This window comes from Hyperoodon ampullatus, assembly GCF_949752795.1.
Source record: "Hyperoodon ampullatus genome assembly, chromosome: 2".
NCBI classification, from domain to species: domain Eukaryota; kingdom Metazoa; phylum Chordata; class Mammalia; order Artiodactyla; family Ziphiidae; genus Hyperoodon; species Hyperoodon ampullatus.
Window position 1 is genome coordinate 56387426 of NC_136915.1, and position 20922 is coordinate 56408347.

The following is a 20922-nucleotide window of genomic DNA, read 5'->3' on the forward strand; positions in this document are numbered from 1 at the left end:
GATCTTGAGTTTTGCTGTTTCCAAGAGCACGTCTCAAGTCTAACGTCCTACCTGACAAGAGTTGTTCTCGGCACAGTTGACGTAGCTAGATTTACAAGCCATTTTTGGCAGTATTCAGGTGTCTGAGAACTGACTTGCTTGTATTTGAAGTTTTGTGACATTCCACCAGGCAGTGGCTGCATCCCAAAGTCCACATTCTTGAGCAGTCATTTGTAATACGAGAGGAGTGGGAGATGGTGGAGGGTGACCTCAGAGCTCCCCCTTTCCCTCCTCTACAGCTCATGCCCCTTTTCAGAGCAGAATTAATGTGCTTCGTAGGCTATCACATGTCTGATATTTACATCTGTAAGATGTCCAGCCTTAGACTGTATATAATCCATCAATGGGTCCCTAATTGATAACACAGTTTCAGATTGCCTCTCAGCGTAGCTGGAAACAGACTCGCACAAATTGTAAACCGTTCTTAGCTTCATTTATCCAAAACTAGGTCATGTGTCCATCCATCCAACACACATGTGTATTCTTCGTCTTAAAACCATCCCTGCCAGATCTCTACTTTCTAAATTGACTCCTTGCCCCTGAATCCATTCAAATAATTAACGTTTGACAGTGCATGTGTTACATGATGGTGCTGGTCATGTTTTGTTCAGGGTCTTTCCTGCTTTTATCTCTAGTTTCTACTTTCTCTCTCTCTCTCTCTCTCTCTTTTTAAAAATTCCTGCTGAGGTATTTTCTTGTGTGTAGCCTGATCCCTAAAGAGAGTTTATTTGAAGAGTCCAAGGAAAGTTGCCTCTTGCTCTCTTGAGTTACACAGTTGAGGTGAGAGTGGAAGTGGGAGTTAATCTTTCTCGCCAGAAGAAAAGGTGTCTGGACTTCCTTTATTGTATTTGATTTAAAGAGCATTTGAAGTTGCAAACTTCGATCTTGGTCACGTTGCCGTCTTCATTGAGAACCAGGATTCACGGGGTGAAAGAGGCGTGTATAAGTCACGTTACAGCAGGAGATGCTGCAGGAGGTACAGGTGGGCACTGGCGGCTATGGACCGTGCTGTTAATTTCAATGGCTTCATTGCTTCCTTCTGTGAACGACAAAGGTTGGCTCTGTGCTATAGGTTTTTCACTTTTCTTTAAAATAGCTTGAAAATTATCTATTAAAAATGCTAAGGGCTTCCCTGGTGGCGCAGTGGTTGAGAGTCTGCCTGCCGATGCAGAGGACGTAGGTTCGTGCCCCGGTCTGGGAGGATCCCACATGCCGCGGAGCGGCTGGGCCTGTGAGCCATGGCCGCTGAGCCTGCGCGTCCGGAGCCTGTGCTCCGCAACGGGAGAGGCCGCAACAGTGAGAGGCCCGCGTACCGCAACAACAACAAAAAATGCTAATACCAATGCAGTGTGAAGCTGTGTTCTATCTATAATAAAAGAATAAAAATCAACAAAACTAGGAATTTCTAGGGGTTTTTTTAATTCCTAATTACTCCAGCTTCATGATTGCATTAGTATTATAAAAGATTGGTAATTATTTTTATAACATCTAAAAAACTATTCAGTCACTGAGAAATCTAGATTCTTGAGGTTCCGTTTACATTCATGTATGTGGGTGTACGTATGTATATACACAAAATTAAGTACAGAAACAGGGCCCTTTTCTTCACCTTGCTTCCCCTTCAAGCTCTATTCCTATACTGTGAGCTACTTTGAAGTCTCATCTTATAGTTTCTCACAACAACCCTATTACACTGATTTCAGAAGATTTTTATTAGCCACATATATTCATTATGGAAAGAGTATATATATACTCTTTCCATAATACCTATGATCATAATGGATAGCCTGGTTTTTTGTTGTTTGTTTATTTTTTTACTTAGCAAATGTATTCTGGACATTCTTCTGTGTCTATGTAAATAAATATACATCTCTATCATCGTAGCAGTGTATAATTGTGTAACATTGTTGAATCAACCAATCTATTCCAGTTCAACATTTAGACTGTCCCAGGTTTTCACTATATCATTGCTCCCTGGAGGATCTCAAGGGACCCCTCCACAGTTTCACTTGACCGCTATATAACATTTGGCATGTAAGCTTCTTTTTTGAAACTCTGTAATCCTCAGTTCCTATAAAATTGTCCTGTGCCATTTATCCCCGGACTTCTCTGTCCAGGCCTTTTCATCCTTCTTCTTGAGCTCCTTTTCCCTAAAGTGGATGTCCCCACGTGTCCTCTCTTCACCACCTCCCTCTGCTCGCTGAGTGTTATCTCCCTGAATGTTCTCGATTTATGCAGTACTCCCACTCCTACCACATGCTACTCAATTCTAAATCTCTGTCTCCAGCCCTGGCCTCTTTCTGAGTTTATTTATTGAGGAACCAACTTCAGGGGACACATCTCTCCATGATTATCCTGTAGCTACCTCAAAATTTAAAACAATCAAACAAACAAGAACACTTTCCTCTAAACTTACTCCCCAATCTGGGTACCCCTCTCCTGGGAATTCTTCCTTGCCTTTTTCTATCCAGTACTTCAGGCTTTAACAGTTTTGACCAAATAAGAGTGTGAGAGAATGAATATTTGCCGAGTATTTACTATGTACAAGACACCTGGCTAGGCATTTACCTGTGTGTCCCTCTTCCTTCTCATCACATCCAGTGGTAATGTAGGTCTCGTTATCTTTTTTTTTTAATATTTATTTATTTATTTGGTTGTGCTGGGTCTTAGTTGTGGCAGGTGGCCTCCTTAGTTGAGGCTCAAGGGCTCCTTAGTGTGGCATGCGAACTCTTAGTTGCAGCATGCATGTGGGATCTAGTTCCCTGACCATGTATCAAACCCGGCCCCACTGCGTTGGGAGGGCGGAGTCTTAACCACTGCGCCACCAGGGAAGTCCCTCGTTACCCTTTTCATTGAAGGGAAACTTGGCTTAGATTCCATAGTTCAAAGGTGTGTCTTGAATCCCCTTTGTTTTCTCCACTCCAATACCATAAACTTAAATCTTCATTGCCTTTCTAGAAGAATGTAGAAACCTCCCAAAAGTTTTCCCTTCTCCTATTCTTTCTCATTTTCAATATATCCTACACACTGTAGGTATTCTGAAAATATCTGCTCTATAACTCTATTTCTCAAAAACCTCTGATAGTTTACCTCTAAGATAAAGGTGGAAGCCTTTAAAATTCATCTTCTGCTTCTCTTCCTCTTCCTTAAGCCCTCTGAGCTGTATCCTCAGGGAATCCCTTTCATTGCTTCAAATCTCCGGTTTCTATTACTCCTCCATACTTTGCTCTTGTTCGGTAAGAATTCCTTGTCTGTTGTAGCAGGTTGGGTTTACCAGGAGGCAGACTCTGAGATGGAGGTTGGCAGTCTGTGGGGAAAGGGAAGGAAGCAGGATTGAGCAGTAGGGGAAGATGGGCTGAGATACAGCCTCAGTGGAGTCCTCAGCCACCCCCAGGGGAGCTTAGAGGCTGGGGTGACCCTTCAGAGTTGTGTTGGCCCAGCTACAACTCTTCACTACTTTATTCTATGGTACATTCTTATTATAGAATTTTAATTTTTTTTTATATTGAACATCTGTTTGATGCTCTATTCCTTTTAATTTATTTTTTGTTTGCCAGGTGCTCAATCCAGTGCTTTACCCATAGCAGGTACACAGTAAATGCTTATTGAATGAATAAATGAATGAGTAGAACTAGGATTTCATTTGTACTTTTGTTGTCTCATCTTTGTAATGGAATAACCGAGACTTTTGGGAGGACCTTAGTGAAGAGAAGAATGTAGTTGTGATGTGCTATAAGTCAGGCCTGGCTTTCTTAGCTTAACAGCAAATCAGCACATATAAATGTCTCAGGTGGGCTTCCCTGGTGGCGCAGTGGTTGAGCGTCCGCCTGCCGATGCAGAGGATGCAGGTTCATGCCCCGGTCCAGGAGGATCCCACATGCCGCAGAGCGGCTGGGCCCGTGAGCCATGGCCGCTGAGCCTGTGCGTCCGGAGCCTGTGCTCCGCAACAGGAGAGGCCACAACAGTGAGAAGCCCGTGTACCGCAAAAAAAAAAAAAAAAAAGTCTCAGGTATAGGGAGACTATATAGAGACAGACTATCCAGATGAATAGTATTATTTACATGAAACTAACTATGGTGATTTCAAACATGCAATGCACACAAGAAAATCAGTCCATTGTTCCTTGGTACCTCATACACTGCTACATACTTTTGTCTTAGTCTTACCATGGATACCAAGGAAAAATGTATACTCAGTATTATAGATGAGAAACAAGCCTAGCTACCTAAACTAGATAGGATCTATTAACCGACCTACCTAACGTCAAACAACAAATTGTTGGTATTGATGTGACTCAACATACATGGCCTGACTCCTTGTCCGATGTGCTCCTTACAGCAGACTGCTTAAGATGAAGGGATTTCTCCCCATTACTGTATTCTGCCTAATAGCACTTCAGTCTCTTTTGACCAAACCTATCACCTTCTCTCTTCCCACCCAAACCTCCTCCCCAGCCCATGTTCCATATGTTAGTTAGCAGCAGCTTCATTTTGTTCCTCACCAAAGCTTGAGACCAGAACCAACCCTGACTCTATCTCTCTCTCTCATAACAAGCTTCTCAGGGGACAGCTTTACCGTAGTTACTGTGGCACACACCAGGGTAATTAAGACAGAATTTCTCCCCTCAGAGAGCTCACACCTTGTCCTATGTGTGTTGAGGACACTAGGAATGAGGAGAAAAATCAACAGACAAATGGTCGTGATGCAGTGCTAAATGCTGTCATGATAAAGGTAAGCCTGGGGCACTTGACCCAAATTGTGTGAGGTTGAGTTGAGTCTCAGAAGACAATAGGAATTAGGTGACGTGCTTGTGGCAAACACATTTCCCATTTCAGAATCTGTGGAACATGCCGACCACTGTGGAGGAGGGAATAGTAAGTAACGGAAAATGAAGGTAGCACTAAGCCAGATTTAATGGGCCTTGTATATCAGTCTGAGGAGTTTGCTTTGGGTTTGGTTTGGTTTTTGTTTTGATTTGTTTCTTAGCTTGAAGTCAAGCAGCTGACAGACTTTAAGCAGGGCAGGCAAGAGAGCTTTGTGAAGAACGGATAGAAGAGTAGTTAGCCTGGGAAAAGAGAAAACTGGAAGTAGACTAGGTCATCCAAAAGTGGGAGGGGTCGTGGAGAGGGGCCATGGCCTAAGCAAGCATGGTGTCATCCAAGACGAGTGGTTAATGGGATGGCAAGAAGCAGAGAGTCCGTGGAGACCACTGTCCATGGCAGAGAAAGTTGAAAGGTCACTGATTGATTGGCAGAGAAAAGGTGAAAGGTTGATTGGCAGAGAAAAGGTGAAAGGTCACTGATAACTTAGGAAGGGGTAGGATTTAGGGATGGTTCTGCAGATAATAGTTTTTTAAGTTAGAGCAACTTGAAAATATTTATATGCTGAAGAAAGACAGAGAGATAGAGAGAGAGAGTCTAAGAAGCAAGTGAAGCTAAGGAAACGGACAGGACAATGGAGTTTAACATCTTGGTTGAGTTGTCCCAAACCTGGCTGATCATCAGGGTTACCTGAAGTGCTTTGTCAAAAATGCCTATTGGCCCCCAACCCAGACCTAGTGAATCAGAATGTTGGCTTGGTAAAGCTTGGGAATCTGTAGGCTTCAAAAGCTGATTGCGATGATCAGCCAGGTTTGAGAACTCCACCTCTGTTAATTTTCTCTTATTCTTTCCATGAGTGTTTGGAAACTACCTTGACCTTTGTGTCCTCTGGGAATGGTCTCTGAGAAAGGAAGAGGGTAGAGCAGTGGATCCTGTGCTGATTTTGGATTGCCCCAGAAATTTGTTCTGGATTATCTGAGCCCATGACCAAGCTGCCTCAACAGAATCAAGACAGAATGGACTGGTTATTTTACATTATGTAATTAGCTTAGAATGGACATGATGAACTGTGAGCTTGGAACAGAATCAGAGATTTGTGGATGTCCTCTCCTTAGTATTAGACTAAAGTAAATACAATGAGATGGCTGGGTCAGCTGCCATTAACCTAACTTCGGCAATGGGCTTTAGTGGAAGAATCAGAGGACTGTGTGGCCTGGATCCTATTCCAGACCCAAAACTTAAGTAACTCCTCCCTTTGAGCCAGAATATCCTTAGCTATAAAATGATAATAACAGTATCGCTTTGGTAAACCTCCACATTCTGGCTCTTGCTAGCTGTTAAATACTTGGGAAAATTAACCTCTCTATGCCTTGGTTTCCTGAATAATAAATAAAACCCACCTCATAGAGTTGTTGTAAGAATTAACTGAGATAATATAAATAAAAGACCTTGCAAAGTGCCTGGTACGTGGTCAAACACTTAATATGCTTGCCCCTTCTGGAACAGCATACACAGTATCCATGAAATATGGCCCCTCCAGAATACGTGGTAAAACGATACTCAGGATGTGAGCAAGGAGTAGGAATTGGAAAGGTGTGATAGGGTATAATGCCAGAAATTTTGTTTGGAGTCCTCAGGATGTTAATTTATTTTACTTCCCTCCAAAAGGATTGCAATTGCAGAGTATTACTGAAAGGTGCTATGTAATTTCTGGTCTGTTAGGAAAGTATGTGTGTTTTTGTGTGTCTGCACCTCTGTGTGCTTAGGACAGCTCCTGTATTTTACATTTGGCAAGCTGTGGGAAGTAGATAGCTCTGTGTGCTTTGCTCAGCAGTGTTGGGCTGGGCATCGGGAAGCCCAAAGTTCCTCGAAGTGGGAGCAGAGGCTTTCTGTTACAGAGCATTTTCCCTTTGTCCCTACTTCCGCTGGATAACGCTATTGAGAAAGTAACAGCCCAAATATGGGCGGTTCATAATCCATCTCTTTCTCATTGGCCTGGTGGGTTAAGCATTAAAGAAGGCAGGCAAGGAGTTTGGGGACATGGTTGGTTTTGTTTTGACTGGAGAGGCCAATGACATAAGAACTAGTCAGATGTAGATGATAAAATTGGAAGGCAAATATTTGGGGACTGTGGAATCTGGGACCCATATGTTAGAATTATCCACAGACAGTTCAGTATACTGTGTGCAGGCGGATCTTGAGACCCAATAGACAGGAATGCCTAGAAAGAGGAAAGGCACGGTTTTTCAGCTGCTTATCTGATGACAGTTTGTCGAAGAAAAAATAAGCCAAGGGTATGGCAAAATTCTAGGTCTTCACTTATAATTAGCATAGGATGTGTAAGTGAGAAATAGTCAGTTGTTGAAGGGGGTGGAGAGGCTTGCCTTTAAAGAAACAGGAGCCATCACAGGGAGCTCCACATCCTTTAAAGGCCAATATTAAGTTTTCTCCATCATTCTCATTTAAATGTTTCTTGGTACCGTTTGGACATTTTGCAAAGTATTGAATCACTATTAATGATCTCATAGTACTGACCTACAGCTTCTAAGCGAATAGGAAGTGAGAATGCTCTTCCTTTTTTCTTTCGTAAACTTGATAAAAGCTCTTCCTCTCTAGTTGTAAATCCATGTACCTCCTTCCTATTGACCTTCATTCTTTGCCCTCTTACCACTTTTCTCTGGGTTTCTACAGGGTCTTTGGAAACACCTTGTCCAAATCTATTACTTTACAGATGTGGAGATTGTGAAATCACATGCCTTGGCCAACATCATCATTCACTGATTCACTCAGCAAATACTGACTGAGTGCTTCCTAAAAACTGGGCTTGTGCCAGGGTCGGGGCATGTGATGAACAAAATTGACTTGGCCCCTGCCCTCCTGGGACTGACAGCTCCTCTGCATGAGAGGCACGAAACAAATAGCGGCAGAAATAAATACACCGAACTTACCAATTTTTGCCGTCTATGGCAAAAATTTCCTATGAAGGAAAATACTGGATGCTCTAGGGAGGATAATAATGGAGGGTGGTCAGGGAAGGTCTCTCTGAGAAGGTGAAGAGTTATTCCATTGCAAAAAGATTGGCATATTTACAGAACTAAAAAGAAATAGCTCTCGATGTACAATGTAGTGAGTTGAAAAGGGGAAAGGTGAGGCTGGGGAGTAGGAAGGCACCAGGTGGTACAGGGCCTGATGGGGTTGGATTTAATACTAGGCATGATTATGTGGGAAACCTTTGAGCAGTTTTAAGCAAATCAGTGGTGAGATTTGATTTCCATTTTAGAAAGATGCCTTTGGATACTGGATAGAAAGTTAAACTGAAGGTCAGAGAGCTTGCCACTCAGAGATGGCACTTTAACCCATGGCTGCTTATTCGCAGTCCGTCTGATTTACCAGGGTATCCCTTCTAGTTCCTAAGAGCCAACCTGAATTAAGTAAAAAGTGCAGAATAGCACTGGGCCCGTGTCCAAATGGCTTTCTTATGCCTGCTCAATTTGACAGTGAAAGAAAAAGACACATCAGGCTCACATCTCTAACCAGTTGAGCACCTACAAAATAATTAAGAGGTATCAGCGCTATAGTTTCTCTCTCAAATAAAAACTCCCTTTATTATCTAAAATACACTATTGAGGGCTTCCCTGGTGACGCAGTGGTTGAGAGTCCGCCTGCTGATGCAGGGGACACGGGTTCGTGCCCCGGTCCGGGAAGATCCCACATGCCGCTGAGCGGCTGGGCCTGTGAGCCATGGCCACTGAGCCTGCACGTCCGGATCCTGTGCTCCACAACGGGAGAGGCCACAACAGTGAGAGGCCCGCGTACCGCAAAAAAAAAATAATAATAATAATAAAATCCACTATTGTTTGACCTCACGCACAGTTCTGAGTGCTGTAATTACCGTCGACTCTACCTTCCAAGCTGTAGCTTGTGTCTCTGCCATTTTCCAGGTAGACCAGCCTGTGGAGTCGATGGTAAAGCCCATGACTTTGGACTCCCAGCTGGTGTGTGCCAGTTTTAGCAGTTCAGCAGTTTGTTTTTTCTCACAAGATTAAATGTTCACTTTAGCCTTATGTCTTATTTCAATTTTGAAATCGTTCCTTAAGGAGTCAAGTGTCTCCTTAATTGTATTTATTTACACTGTATATTTACAGACTGATGCAACTGATTATTCTGATTGAGAACCACAACCTGTTTATATATTTATTCTTCCTCTCAAGAAGTACTCAGTGCGTTTTTTATCTATTCATTGCCAATTCATCCAGCATGTATCTATGGACATGTAGAAACACTACAGTGTTCTGGAAAGAGCCAGGACTTTGGAGGCAGACACCTAGGTCAAATCATGACTCTGCCCTTATGACTCTGAGCAAGTTAGTTCTTTATCTGTAAAATGGGTATAGTAGCAAACTCATAGAGTCTTTATAAAACATCAGACTGTGTATAAAACTAGTTTGTATGATGCTCAATAAATTTGCACTATTATCAAATCAACTTTATTGAGGAATAATTGACATCTAATAAACTTCACATGTTTAGCATATACAGTTGATATGTTTTGACATGTATAGTCCCGTGAAATCATCCAACAAGCAGGCTTTTTCTCTCTCCATTTACCTATTTTTGTACTGGTTGCATTGGCAGTAGTGCTGGGAGAAGGGAGTGTTTATCATTTTTAAACATATTTAGAATTATGATTGCTCTATATTGATTTATTTAATCATTGCTCTATATTTAATTTATGTTTAATTGGATTTGGCATTAGAGGAAAGTAAGGTTTTAGAATTTATCAAACAAAAGTATCAAAGCATTCGAGAAATAGTACTCCCATGCAGATCTTCCCAGCCTGTATGCTACAGATATCACGCAGAGTGTGCACCTTGATGTGAAAAGTACTGGGAATCTCTGCTTCAGGGGTAACAGACCTGGCTTAGATATAGATCTCACCCTCAAGGATCTTTGAGTCTAGGGATGGAGGATCGAACAGTTTCCTGTTAGGACAGTAATTCTAGCTAGAAGGTGGGAAGAGGTAAAATGCTGGAGGATGTCAGACGGTGTGATGAACTTCTGTCCTGGGGTTCGGGTTCAGCTTCAGTGAGGAAGAAACATTCATTGCCTCCTTCACGTGTGTCTGTCTGAGATCGGTGTGCAGAGCAGTTTAGACAGATACAGACCCTGCCCGTTGATAACTTAAAGCCTAGCACTGTGCATCGTGGGCTCACAGGTTGGGCGTCTTCCCAGCTTTTCTTCCTGGACAGCTTCCAGCATTTCTTTGGAAAGAGTGAGTGTGTGGGACCCCAGCCCAAGTGATCCAGTGGTCAGAACGCCTAACTGACTCCTATGAATGGGTGAAGACCCCTCTGGGTTCTCTGCATAGATAGCAGGGCTATCATCTACCTCCACCTCTAAGTCAGGAGGGGCCTGCCTAGGGTGCACACCACAGCGATAGATTGATGGCTTCTGGGCCCTGGGGTCCTCATTACCATCATAGCCGTCATCTTCTGCTAGTGCTGAGTAACAGATGAAATTTAATCAGATACCAAAGGAGTTCTCAGCAGGAGGGTTTGAGGAACCTTGCCCGATACTTAGGCTCTAGTGCTGGAATGGAACCAGAATGATCTTTTGTGGTGAGACTAAATGTATCACGCACTGTGTGAATTCTGATTTATTTTTAAAACATTCTTGCTCTCATTGGCTCCCCTTTTAATAGTCTCACTGTAGCCTGTTTATTGTTACAGATGTTACTTTTAAATGAGGTCACCGAGCTTTCCTTTCTCCCAAAGGCGGTGTTTGCCTTTTTATTGCTGGGTTGGCAGGGTTGCCTGGAGAAGAGTGCTAATATGAGATCAAGGTTGAGCTTCAGACTCCCAGGAGACAAGGCAGAGAAAAACCCTCTTCCGTGTTTACATGCACTCGCGTCAGCATTGGTCCCCGGAGAGAGAGTGGTCGCCTGAGTCCAGGTGATGACCTTGATAAGGCTGGCTGGCAGAGTGGAGAGAGGGGATGGGCGTTGTGGTCATACACTGGCTTGACTCCCTTTTGTCCACTGTGAAACCTCAAGCAAGTCAACAAACCTCTCTCAGCCTGTTTCCTCATCTGTAACTTGCGGTTAATAGCTGTTTACTCCTAGGATTTGTGTGAGGCTACAGTGTGCTGTAGCTCCTTGGTGTGTGTTGGGCAGGGTAACTGCTGAACATTTTTGAAGGCCTCCACATAGTACATTTTACACAGCATGGTTGGAGGACCACTGCCCAAACTGGGCTTGCCACTGATGTTCGCAAATTCGCTTTGATTGAACACACCCACACATTCTTTTATGGATGTCTGTGGCTGCTTTCGCACCACAAGGCAGTGTTGGGTAGTTGGAACAGAGACCATATGGTCTGCAAAGCCAGAATCACTGACCACCTGGCCCTTTACAGAAGCTTGCTGACCCCCAAGCCAGACTAAAGGATGGCCATGTGTTGGGGACTTCCCTGGTAGTCCAGTGGTTAAGACTCCACACTTCCACTGCAGGGGGTGTGGGTTCGATCCCTGGTCGGAGGACTAAGATTCCCACATGCTGCAAGGCGCGGCCAAAGGGGAAAAAAAAAAAAAAACAGGATGGCTCTGTGGCATTCAGAGCTTTATATATATATTTTTGCCAAATATACCTCATGCTTTCTTGTTTTGCTCCATTTCCCTCTATATAATTCTTCTGATGTATTGCTTATTACAGGAGGGCTTGTTTTCTGCTCATCTTTGTATATCTTGCAACATGTAAAGCAGTACCCTACACACAGTAGTGTGTAATACATAAATGAGGTGGTGTGGAGTAGAGTGAAGGGGCATCAGAGAAGAGAGAAAGACTTCATGGAGTTTTCAGGACAGTATCGCACACAGTAAGGTGGCTGCCACCCCAGCTGCAAACCAGTGGCAGGGATGCAGTACACTTAGGAAGGGAGGCAACACCAACTGATGTAAAGAACACGGGAGCCAGGACACCCAGATTTGAATCCCAGCTCAGCCAGTTCCTGACAAGGCCTCAGCCAATTTGCTTAAGTTCTGTAAGCATATTTTCTCAACTCCAAAGTAGGGAATAATAATACCAGCTTCTGCTTTGTGACCACCTAGAGGGGTGGGATAGGGAGGGTGGGAGGGAGACGCAAGAGGGAGGAGATATGGGGATATATGTATATGTATAGCTGGTTCACTTTGTTATAAAGCAGAAACTCACACCATTGTAAAGCAATTATACTCCAATAAAGATGTTAAAAAAATAATAATACCGCCTTCATCCTAGGGTTGTTTTATGGATTAAATGAGATAACATGAGGGAAGGCCTCTGTTCCAGTGCTGCCATGTTGGAATCATTCTGTAAGCTCTTCCTGAATGATTATGGTTCTCATTTATCAAGTACTATCGATGCTGTTTCCCTCATTGTGAAGTGAACAAGGTCAAGGTCACAGATCTAGTCCCTCGGGAGACTAGCCTATTAATATTACTGTTTTCCATAGTTAGAGAACATACCCCAAGCCAGCAAGTATACACTGGCTTAACAGGGACCAGCCCAGTGAGGAGAGAGATTAATGCAAATGAATCATTTATGCTGAAAAAATAATTCACAACATATAGTGTCACCATACAATGTTAAGAGTGATTGCTTCACTTGACTGAAACATTCATTACATTTTCTATTCATGGGGTATTTTTTTAAGGGACAGAAAGAAAATGTTTAGTAGAAAATTTACAGCCTTATACCTACTGGGATTTCTTCATAGTACAAACCATTTATGCAAAACAGATGCCTGAGGCACAGTGCCTGCGTGCACCTGTGGATTTGTTGGTTATATGTCTTTTTCCCCACTCCTCCAGTTCTTGCAGACAACCTGAAATCCAACCCTGGAATTAAGTGGCAGTATTTCAGTTCAGAAGAAGGAATTTTCACTGTTTTCCCAGCACACAAGTTCCGGTGTAAGGGCAGCTATGAGCATCGCAGTAGGTACGTTGACTTGCTTGCCAAAATTTTAATTACTGCTTAAGAGTAATCTGTATAAAACATAGACTCCCCATTCATACACACAGCTCTGCCTCCAAACTGTGGTTTCAGAAACTTATCCTGAAATGATTTCATTATTTAACATATGTGGGTGTAGAAGTGCCTGGGAAGGCAAATGATGAAGCCTGGAACTTTTTCAGAACTATCTAACAAGCCAAATAAAACAAGGTATTTACTAAGAAATAAAAAATTTTGAAGCACCCAGTCTGTTTTGAGTTTCAGACACCTTCGTTGAGAGACAAATGATAATACCTTCTCTCAAGGGCATTGCTAGAAGACTTTACAGCATATCTCCGAATAGAGTTTGTGATTCTCAGCTTTCCTTTCTGTGATAACATGCTTGGCCATCCTTTTGAAATTTACATGCAAATCTCAGCTGCTAGAAGTTTTAAGGTTGTCCAGAAAACACTGGATCGAGGGCCCTTAACACGCTGCTTTTCTCAGGAAATGACTTGAGATGCTACCACTTAGCTAGAAGGGCGGTAATGGTGAGATGATTTGTATGACAACACTCATCAATTTACAGAACCCCTTAGGCAAAGATACTTTCCTTTTTTAATCCCCACAGTTTCCCTTTTGCAGTGTTAGATGTTTGATGCCAGAACTTCTGGAACTAGTGCAAGATGCCTGCTTTGCATGCCACGTTTTTTGAGACTAAACCACCATTTTAGCTTCTTTCCATCTTTGTTTTAAATTATATCTGTTCACTAAACTTATTGTGATAATCACTTCATGATGTGTGTAAGTCAAATCATTATGCTGTACACCTTAAACTTATACAGTGCTGTATTTCAAGTACATCTCAATACAACTGGAAGAAAAAAATAAATAAATTGTATCTAAAATTTCCCCCAAGGAAAATACTACTTCTGTGCTTTTCCTAGAGGGACATTTGTATCATTTGTATGGTTTCTTCTGTTCCCTCCCTAGACAGCATGGTGAAGACTTGAGCATCTTGGAGACTGTTCCAGAATCCGTGACCTTGGGTTCTAGTCTGGCTCATCTCTCAGGAGAGGCCAAAGACACCATAAACCATCTAATTCTCATTTACTTCTAAGAAGATAGATTAGATGGCATTCTGCTTTTAATGGATCACCTGTGAGGGATGGTCCAAAAGGAAAAGCAGCACCTTGTCACAGATCAACATTCACCTACACTCTGGAGGTTTCACGAATCTCTACCCTAAATATGCATTAAATCAATCCTCAAGCCTCTGTTCCCTTGACTAAGTAATCTGAGTTCCTCTCCTCGTGATTGCTGTCGCCGTCTCTTGACCTGTCCTCTCACCTCTGAGGCTTTTGCAAGGTCTCCACATCCTTTGAAGTGTGGAGTGGGTTTGCAGAGCATATCAGAAAGGAGCCAATTGCACTATGAGGACCGCCCCAGATTGTACATATAATGCTGCTATTTATGTATCCCAGTAAAGCAGTTTTTAACAATTTATTGTGACAGTGTGAACACATATTCTGCTCTTCATTTAGGTTGAGTTGAATTGGAAAGGAGGGGGTATGTCATTAAAAAAAAAAAAAATCTGCTCACCCAGCTTGGAGGACTTAAAAGTTCAGTATTCGACATGGTTGTCAGTGTTGGGATAGACAGATTTCCTAATTTTCTGTTGCCTCTTTCGCTTCTGTAGCCACCGCTCTTGGATTTTTTTTTATCCAATTTCCCTACTTGGCTGAATGATATTGACTAGTGAAAATATAGTAGTGCTTTAGTATTAACGTAGGACTTTTGGCTTGAGAACAATTAGTGTAAACTTGGCCCAATTTTGAGGTTTTTTTGGTACTTTGCCTGTATTTCTTAATTTGTGCCCAGGCTTTTGTGACTCAACTGGCATCTAACATTTCACAGAAAACTCTAGTGTTTTTAGGGGTGTCGATAAAGGAGAGAATTCTCTCGAGGCTGATTTGCTCTCTTAAGCTCCCTCTAATTTGTTCCAGCTTTAAAACTGTGAATAGAGACCTCATTAAGCCTCTTCTCACAAACCTGCCTGCACCGCACACTAGCAGAAGGTTGCTTTGGTGGGAGGCACTTCTCCTTTGGCGTTCCCCCCACCTCCACCCCCTCCCCTCCACCCCTTTTCTGAATGTTGGCCAACAAAAACCTGGCAAGAAGAGTGGCTATCACTGGCTTGGACAAATCTGATGGCACAGTTTTAAATGCTCGGATAAGGGGCCTTTTGGTGGCTGACCTGTGTAAATTGTTTCAGTACAGAAAGGAAAAGGGCCCTCCTAGCAGTGGCTTTTGTCTGGGGAGAGAGAAACCAGACCAGCTATTCAAAGCTTCTCAGTGTGCTCACAGATGACAGGCTGCCTCGGTTTTAGCCAAGCCCCACTCTAAATCTGCAGAGGACCCCGCACTGGCTGGTGGACTTTTTTCTCCCTGCTTTTCTGTCTCTGCCGCCCGGGGGGCCACCAGTTCCGTTTCCAGGGAGGGTGGACTTTCATATATGCTGAAAAAGCCAGCCTTCCAAAGCCTTTCCTTCTTAAATCCTTCTCCCGGTTGCTTTAATCTTTGGACTGTAGAAGTCACCAATCCCTGTTCTGCAGACGCACGCTGTTGTCTTGAGGTGTTGTTTTCAGTGCACCAGAATAGTTTCTCGTTCCGTGCTGGTCTCTCCATCCTTGTGTCAAACCCCCAGAAACACAGGGAGGCCAGCATGCCTGCCCATATGTAGCACTCATAGCTGTGTTAGGTTGAGGCCTTTACTCTAAACCAGGACTGACCCCAGAGAGCTTCTCCCCATTCTAGACCTATCTACGTCTCCACTGTCCGGCCGCAGTCAAAGCACATAGTGGTGATCCTGGACCACGGGGCTTCCGTCACAGACACCCAGCTTCAGATTGCCAAGGACGCTGCCCAGGTCATCCTCAGCGCCATCGATGAACACGATAAGGTGATGATGACCCCAGTGACCCCCCCCATTGGCACTGGGTCTTTCTTGAATACCTTTTTAAAAGTACTTTATGTTTTATGATATGTATTTTTCAATCCACCTTTAAAAATGACTTTGAGAAAAGAGAGTGCTGTAGTTTTTATTCTAGTATTTAAGGAAGCAGCCGCCAACCCTGGTTCCAAATTTCTATAAAACCATCCCCACCAAACTGAGTCTTGCACTTCCTTAAGGGCCCCTGCCTAGACTTCTAATCAGCTCTGACTTTCACACTGGAAATTATACTAAGGAGGAACGGGGCTAGGGCTTGGACACTGGTGGATGACTTGTCTTTATCTCAAGATTGATGGGAGGGAAGGGAGAAAAGAAGGCTGCTAGAGGTTTACTAATCTCTAGGATACTTCAGAGATAGGCGTGTTTACAACTAATGATAATCTATTGCCTGTAGACATTTTCTGCTTCATCATTTTGACTTTTCCACCTCCTAAGGTTTTACTCACTAATCTAGTTGTTTAAAACACACACCCTATGCCTTTACCCTCACCGCCACCTCCAGTAGGAGAATCCAGACGATTAGTACTTGCCAAGATTTTTCTGTGTGCAAAATACTGTTTTTAATGTTCTAGATGAACACCGTACTGCTGACTTCATCTTGGAACAAAAACCAAATTCTAGGGTCCCTGTCCCTTACCAGTCCTCAACTAATCTTCTTCAAATTTGATAGGTTGATGCCTCTGGGCATTTCTTTTTAAACTCTCCAAAACTGTTCTGTAGGACTTGTCACTTTTGGCGCTCTTCTGAAATGTAGGAAACCTTTCCCTGGCAGAATAACAAGGTTTGTTTGTCTTTTTGTTTTCCCCTCCAGATCTCCATGCTGACTGTGGCAGACACCGTCAGGACTTGCTCACTTGACCAGTGCTATAAGACATTCCTGTCTCCAGCCACCAGTGAGACCAAAAGGAAAATGTCCACCTTCGTCAGCAGCGTCAAGTCTTTGGACGGCCCTACCCAGCATGCGGTGGGATTTCAAAAGGCATTTCAGCTGATTCGAAGCACAAACAATAGCACCAAGTTCCAAGCAAGTAAGTGCCTTTGCTCACTAATAAATTAGTTGCTCAGGGCTTCCCTGGTGGCACGGTGGTTGAGAGTCCGCCTGCCGATGCGGGGGACACAGGTTCGTGCCCCGGTCCGAGAAGATCCCACATGCTGCAGAGCGGCTGGGCCCGTGAGCCATGGCCACTGAGCCTGCGCGTCCGGAGTCTGTGCTCCGCAACGGGAGAGGCCACAACAATGAGAGGCCCGCGTACCGCAAAAAAATAAAAATAAAAAAATAAATTAGTTGCTCATAAACTAACAGATAAAGGATGGAAATAGAAATATATTGTAAATTGATCACATAACTGTGTCTACAGGGATTTTTTTCTAAATTGACGGGATAAAAATTTCTTGTGTTGTCATAATGGTCATCTAATACTAGGATCTTACTAGATTTTCTCATCTTTTCCAATCAAAGGTACTCAGTCTGCACGATTTCTTTACTCCCTGAGCCTCTTCTTCCTGCCCCTTTATTAGGAACATATCCCTGTTTCTTTCCCAGGAGAATATCCACATCCTTTTTGATGCTAATTGTCAGCCTCGCGTTCTCAGTGACTTAGAGTGGATGTCTGCTTGTGCGCATGTGCTCAGAAACGGGGCAGCCGGAATTCTTGCCTTGATCCTTCCTTCTTCTAACCAGCTGTCATTTAGATGAGCACAGCCCTTCAAACGTACAAAGGCACTCTAATTTAATTTTCATGTGTTAAAGAAAATCTGGAATTAGGATGCATGCTAAAGTAAAGGGAAGGATATTTGAAATAAGATACATGCTTTGAAACTACTGAAAGGAATCTATGTCGTTTTCTCTTTTATATTCGAAAATCTGTTTGTAGGTTGTTTTTTTCAATGAACGTATCCTATTGAGATAAATTTAAAGAATATATTTTCAAGCTCTTCAGTGTGTCCGCATTAAAACTAAGACAACATTGATAAATGCACAACTTAGTGCCTGGCACATGGTAGGCCCTTGAAAGACAGAAGCTACTGTAATTATTACAGCTAATGATGGTAACTGGCATATCAGTTTTACGTTTCTGTGTATTGTTATCTCACAGTTTATTATCGCACAGTTTCCGTGGGTCAGGAGTCCATGCGTTGCTGAGCTGCTTCTCTGTTTAGGACTGCACAAGGCTGCATTCTAGGTGTCAGCCAAGTCTGTGGATTCATTGAGGGTCAGAGTCCTCTTCCAAGCTCAAGCATTGGCAGAATTCATTTCTTTGCAATTGTGAAACTCAGGTCTACTTGTTTCTTCAAGGCCAGGAGGAGAGCATCTTTTCTTCATGCCCCTGACTTCGGGGAAGGCTTGGACCCTCTTTTAAAGGCCTTGTCTAACCTAATCAGTCTTACTCTCCCTTTTGATTTAAACAGATTACTCTCCTTCATGGTTAGCTTATTAAGATCTTAATTACGTCTGCAGAATCCCTCCATCTTTGCCAAATATATAGCACAGTCACAAGAATGATATCGCATCACCTTAGCCATATTGTATTGGCCAGAAGCAAATTACTGGTCATGCCCACACTCAAGAGGAGGGAGTCATACAAGGTTGGGGGTCATTGGGGTCATCTTAGAATTTTGCCTGCCAGCCTTGGCAAGCACCAGCTATCCACAGACCAATATTACAGGATGGTTGAGTGTAAAGTTGTCCATAGTTCAATAAGGCCAAAGGATAAGGCTGACCTCTCAAGTATTCAAGACAGATTGGCTAGTTGGTCAATGCCATTCACCTGTGGATGCCATTTACCAGCTGCCATCCGGCTGTCAGCATTCCTCACAGATGTGCTCTTTTTACTTGATTCTTCAGTCATCAAACCATCTTTAGAGATGAAGTCCAATTTCGATGATTATTACACTGTTTAAGTAATGGAGAGAAATGTTATACTGGCAGCAGCCAGGCAGTGAGTGTGTCAAGTGAGCTCGAGGTAAGGTGATGAGGATTGTTTGGGGAGCACAGGAAGCTAGAGGGCTCATGCTGCATCAAGAAGGCAGCTGCTCTTCTGTTCAGCCTCTCGTTGCCTTGCAGGAATGCCTGTCCAGTGTTGCCAGATATTCTGTTTTAAGAGAAGCCAGAAATCTGGATTTTTATGTGAAACCCCTTCATTTTCAAATGTTGTCATTTGTTCCAGCTTTAAAACTGTGAATAGGGACCTCATTAAACCTCTTCTTACAAACCTTCCTGCCCTGCACATTAGCAGAAGACTGCTTTGACAGGAAATGTTTCTCCTTTGGGTTTTGGGGGGTTTTCTTAATGTTGGCGAGCAAAAACATGGAAAGAAGAGTGACTATCACAGATTTGGACACATTTTGATGTCTTTTTTCTAAATGCTCAGAGGAGTCTTTTTTAGGCCAAGTAAGATGTTTCTAAAGTTTAGCTCACAGGCCTCCACTTTACAACTCCTACTGGCAGTTCAAAGAAAAAAGAACCCAAATTAGACTGAATATAAAGAAACACGTCAGTAATTAGTATTACCCAGTTTATTAAGGAGAAGTTTGAGCTGCTCTCCAGCAGTGTTGCACAGTGGTTAAGTATGTGGGTTTTGAATTTCAACCAGTTGGTGTTCAAATTCCTACTCTGAAATTTTTCTAAACTTGTGTGAATTATTTGATTTCTCCAGGTCTGGTTTCCCCATCTGCAAACTGGGAGTGATAATAAGATCCAGGGTTCCATCATAAATATTAAATAAATATTAACTGTGGTTATTATGATATTCTGTTTCCTTCAAGACTTCTAGCTCTGGGGACTTCCCTGGCAGTCCAGTGGTTAAAGACTTCGCCTTCCAATGCAGAGGGTGCGGGTTTGGTCCCTGGTTGGGGAGCTAAGATCCCACATGCCTTGTGGCCAAAAAACCAAAACATAAAAAATGGAAGCAATATTGTAACAAATTCAATAAAGACTTTAAAAATGGTCCACATTAAAAATTTTGTTTGTTTATTTATTTATTTATTTATTTATTTATTTATTTTAAAAAAAGAAAAAGCCTTCTAGCTCTGGCTAAAGGAGTGTGGATACCCTAGACGTCCTAAGTTGACCCCAAGCCCAAAGACGGTCAAGGACCGTTAGTAGCCTTGGCCACAGCATGGTGAGGGGTCTATGTACTCCTCTTAGGAGCTTGTACTCTACATCATTACTTGTGTTCACTCCACAGGCAGTTATTTAGCATCTACTGTATACCTGGCACTGTTTGCAGGCCGTGGGATAGGATTATTCCAGTGAGCCTACCCTGTAGGGTTATTGTAAGGATTAGTCTGTGAATGAAAGTAAAGTATCTGCTCCACATTGGTGGTCATATGAACAGAAGCCACATGGCATATATCATGGTGGCTTTGTACTAATTTGCTTTGTACTAATCAGAAAATCTAAAACTTTTATCCAGTGCTGGCTCTTTTTCAGTCCCATGGTAGATCTGTAACTGATACCATCGACACATTTGGATTGTTTGTTCTGGGTTTGTCTGGGGGGTAACTGGTTGGGGAGGGTCATTTTGTAGCAGAAGGAATAAGATGGTTAGGAGTGGGAATCTAATGGCATGGGCAAAGCCCAAATTTGAGTTGTTCTTCCTGCTTTGATATTGACCCCAAGGAATGCTGGTGGCTTAGACAGGGACTTGTCAAACGGAGAGGGTTGCATTTTCTTCCAGGTACATGCTGTATCTTTGCCCTGCCCCAAGTCCCTATAATTACTCATCCCTAACACTTACTAATCACAAGGCTTAATGTTCCCATGAGCGACTAGAGAGGGGATATCCTAGGAAGTAAAAAAAAATAAATCAGGGGCTTCTCTGGTGGCGCAGTGGTTGAGAGTCCTCCTGCTGATGCAGGGGACACGGGTTTGTGCCCCAGTCTGGGAAGATCCCACATGCCGCGGAGCGGCTGGGCCTGTGAGCCATGGCCGCTGAGCCTGCGCGTCCGGAGCCTGTGCTCCACAACAGGAGAGGCCACAACAGTGAGAGGCCCACATACCGCAAACAAACAAACAAATAAATAAGACCAAATTTGGCAGGTCTGATATCTAAAAATAGAAAAATAACTCAATTTTGCCTAAG

The 20922-nt window shown here is 43.1% G+C and overlaps 1 protein-coding gene across 2 annotated transcripts in view; it reads left to right on the top strand.

Annotated features, from left to right (window-relative positions):
* The window catches only part of CACHD1 (cache domain containing 1), a gene marked incomplete at both ends in the record, with an annotated part of 214788 nt that overhangs the window by 138735 nt on the left and 55131 nt on the right, over positions 1 to 20922 (top strand). For both annotated transcript variants that reach the window (XM_079698610.1, XM_079698611.1), the window contains 3 exons: positions 12705 to 12831; positions 15643 to 15787; positions 16650 to 16866. In XM_079698610.1, coding sequence (XP_079554736.1) covers positions 12705 to 12831; positions 15643 to 15787; positions 16650 to 16866 — 489 coding nt within the window. The remainder of the gene's footprint in view (positions 1 to 12704; positions 12832 to 15642; positions 15788 to 16649; positions 16867 to 20922) is intronic.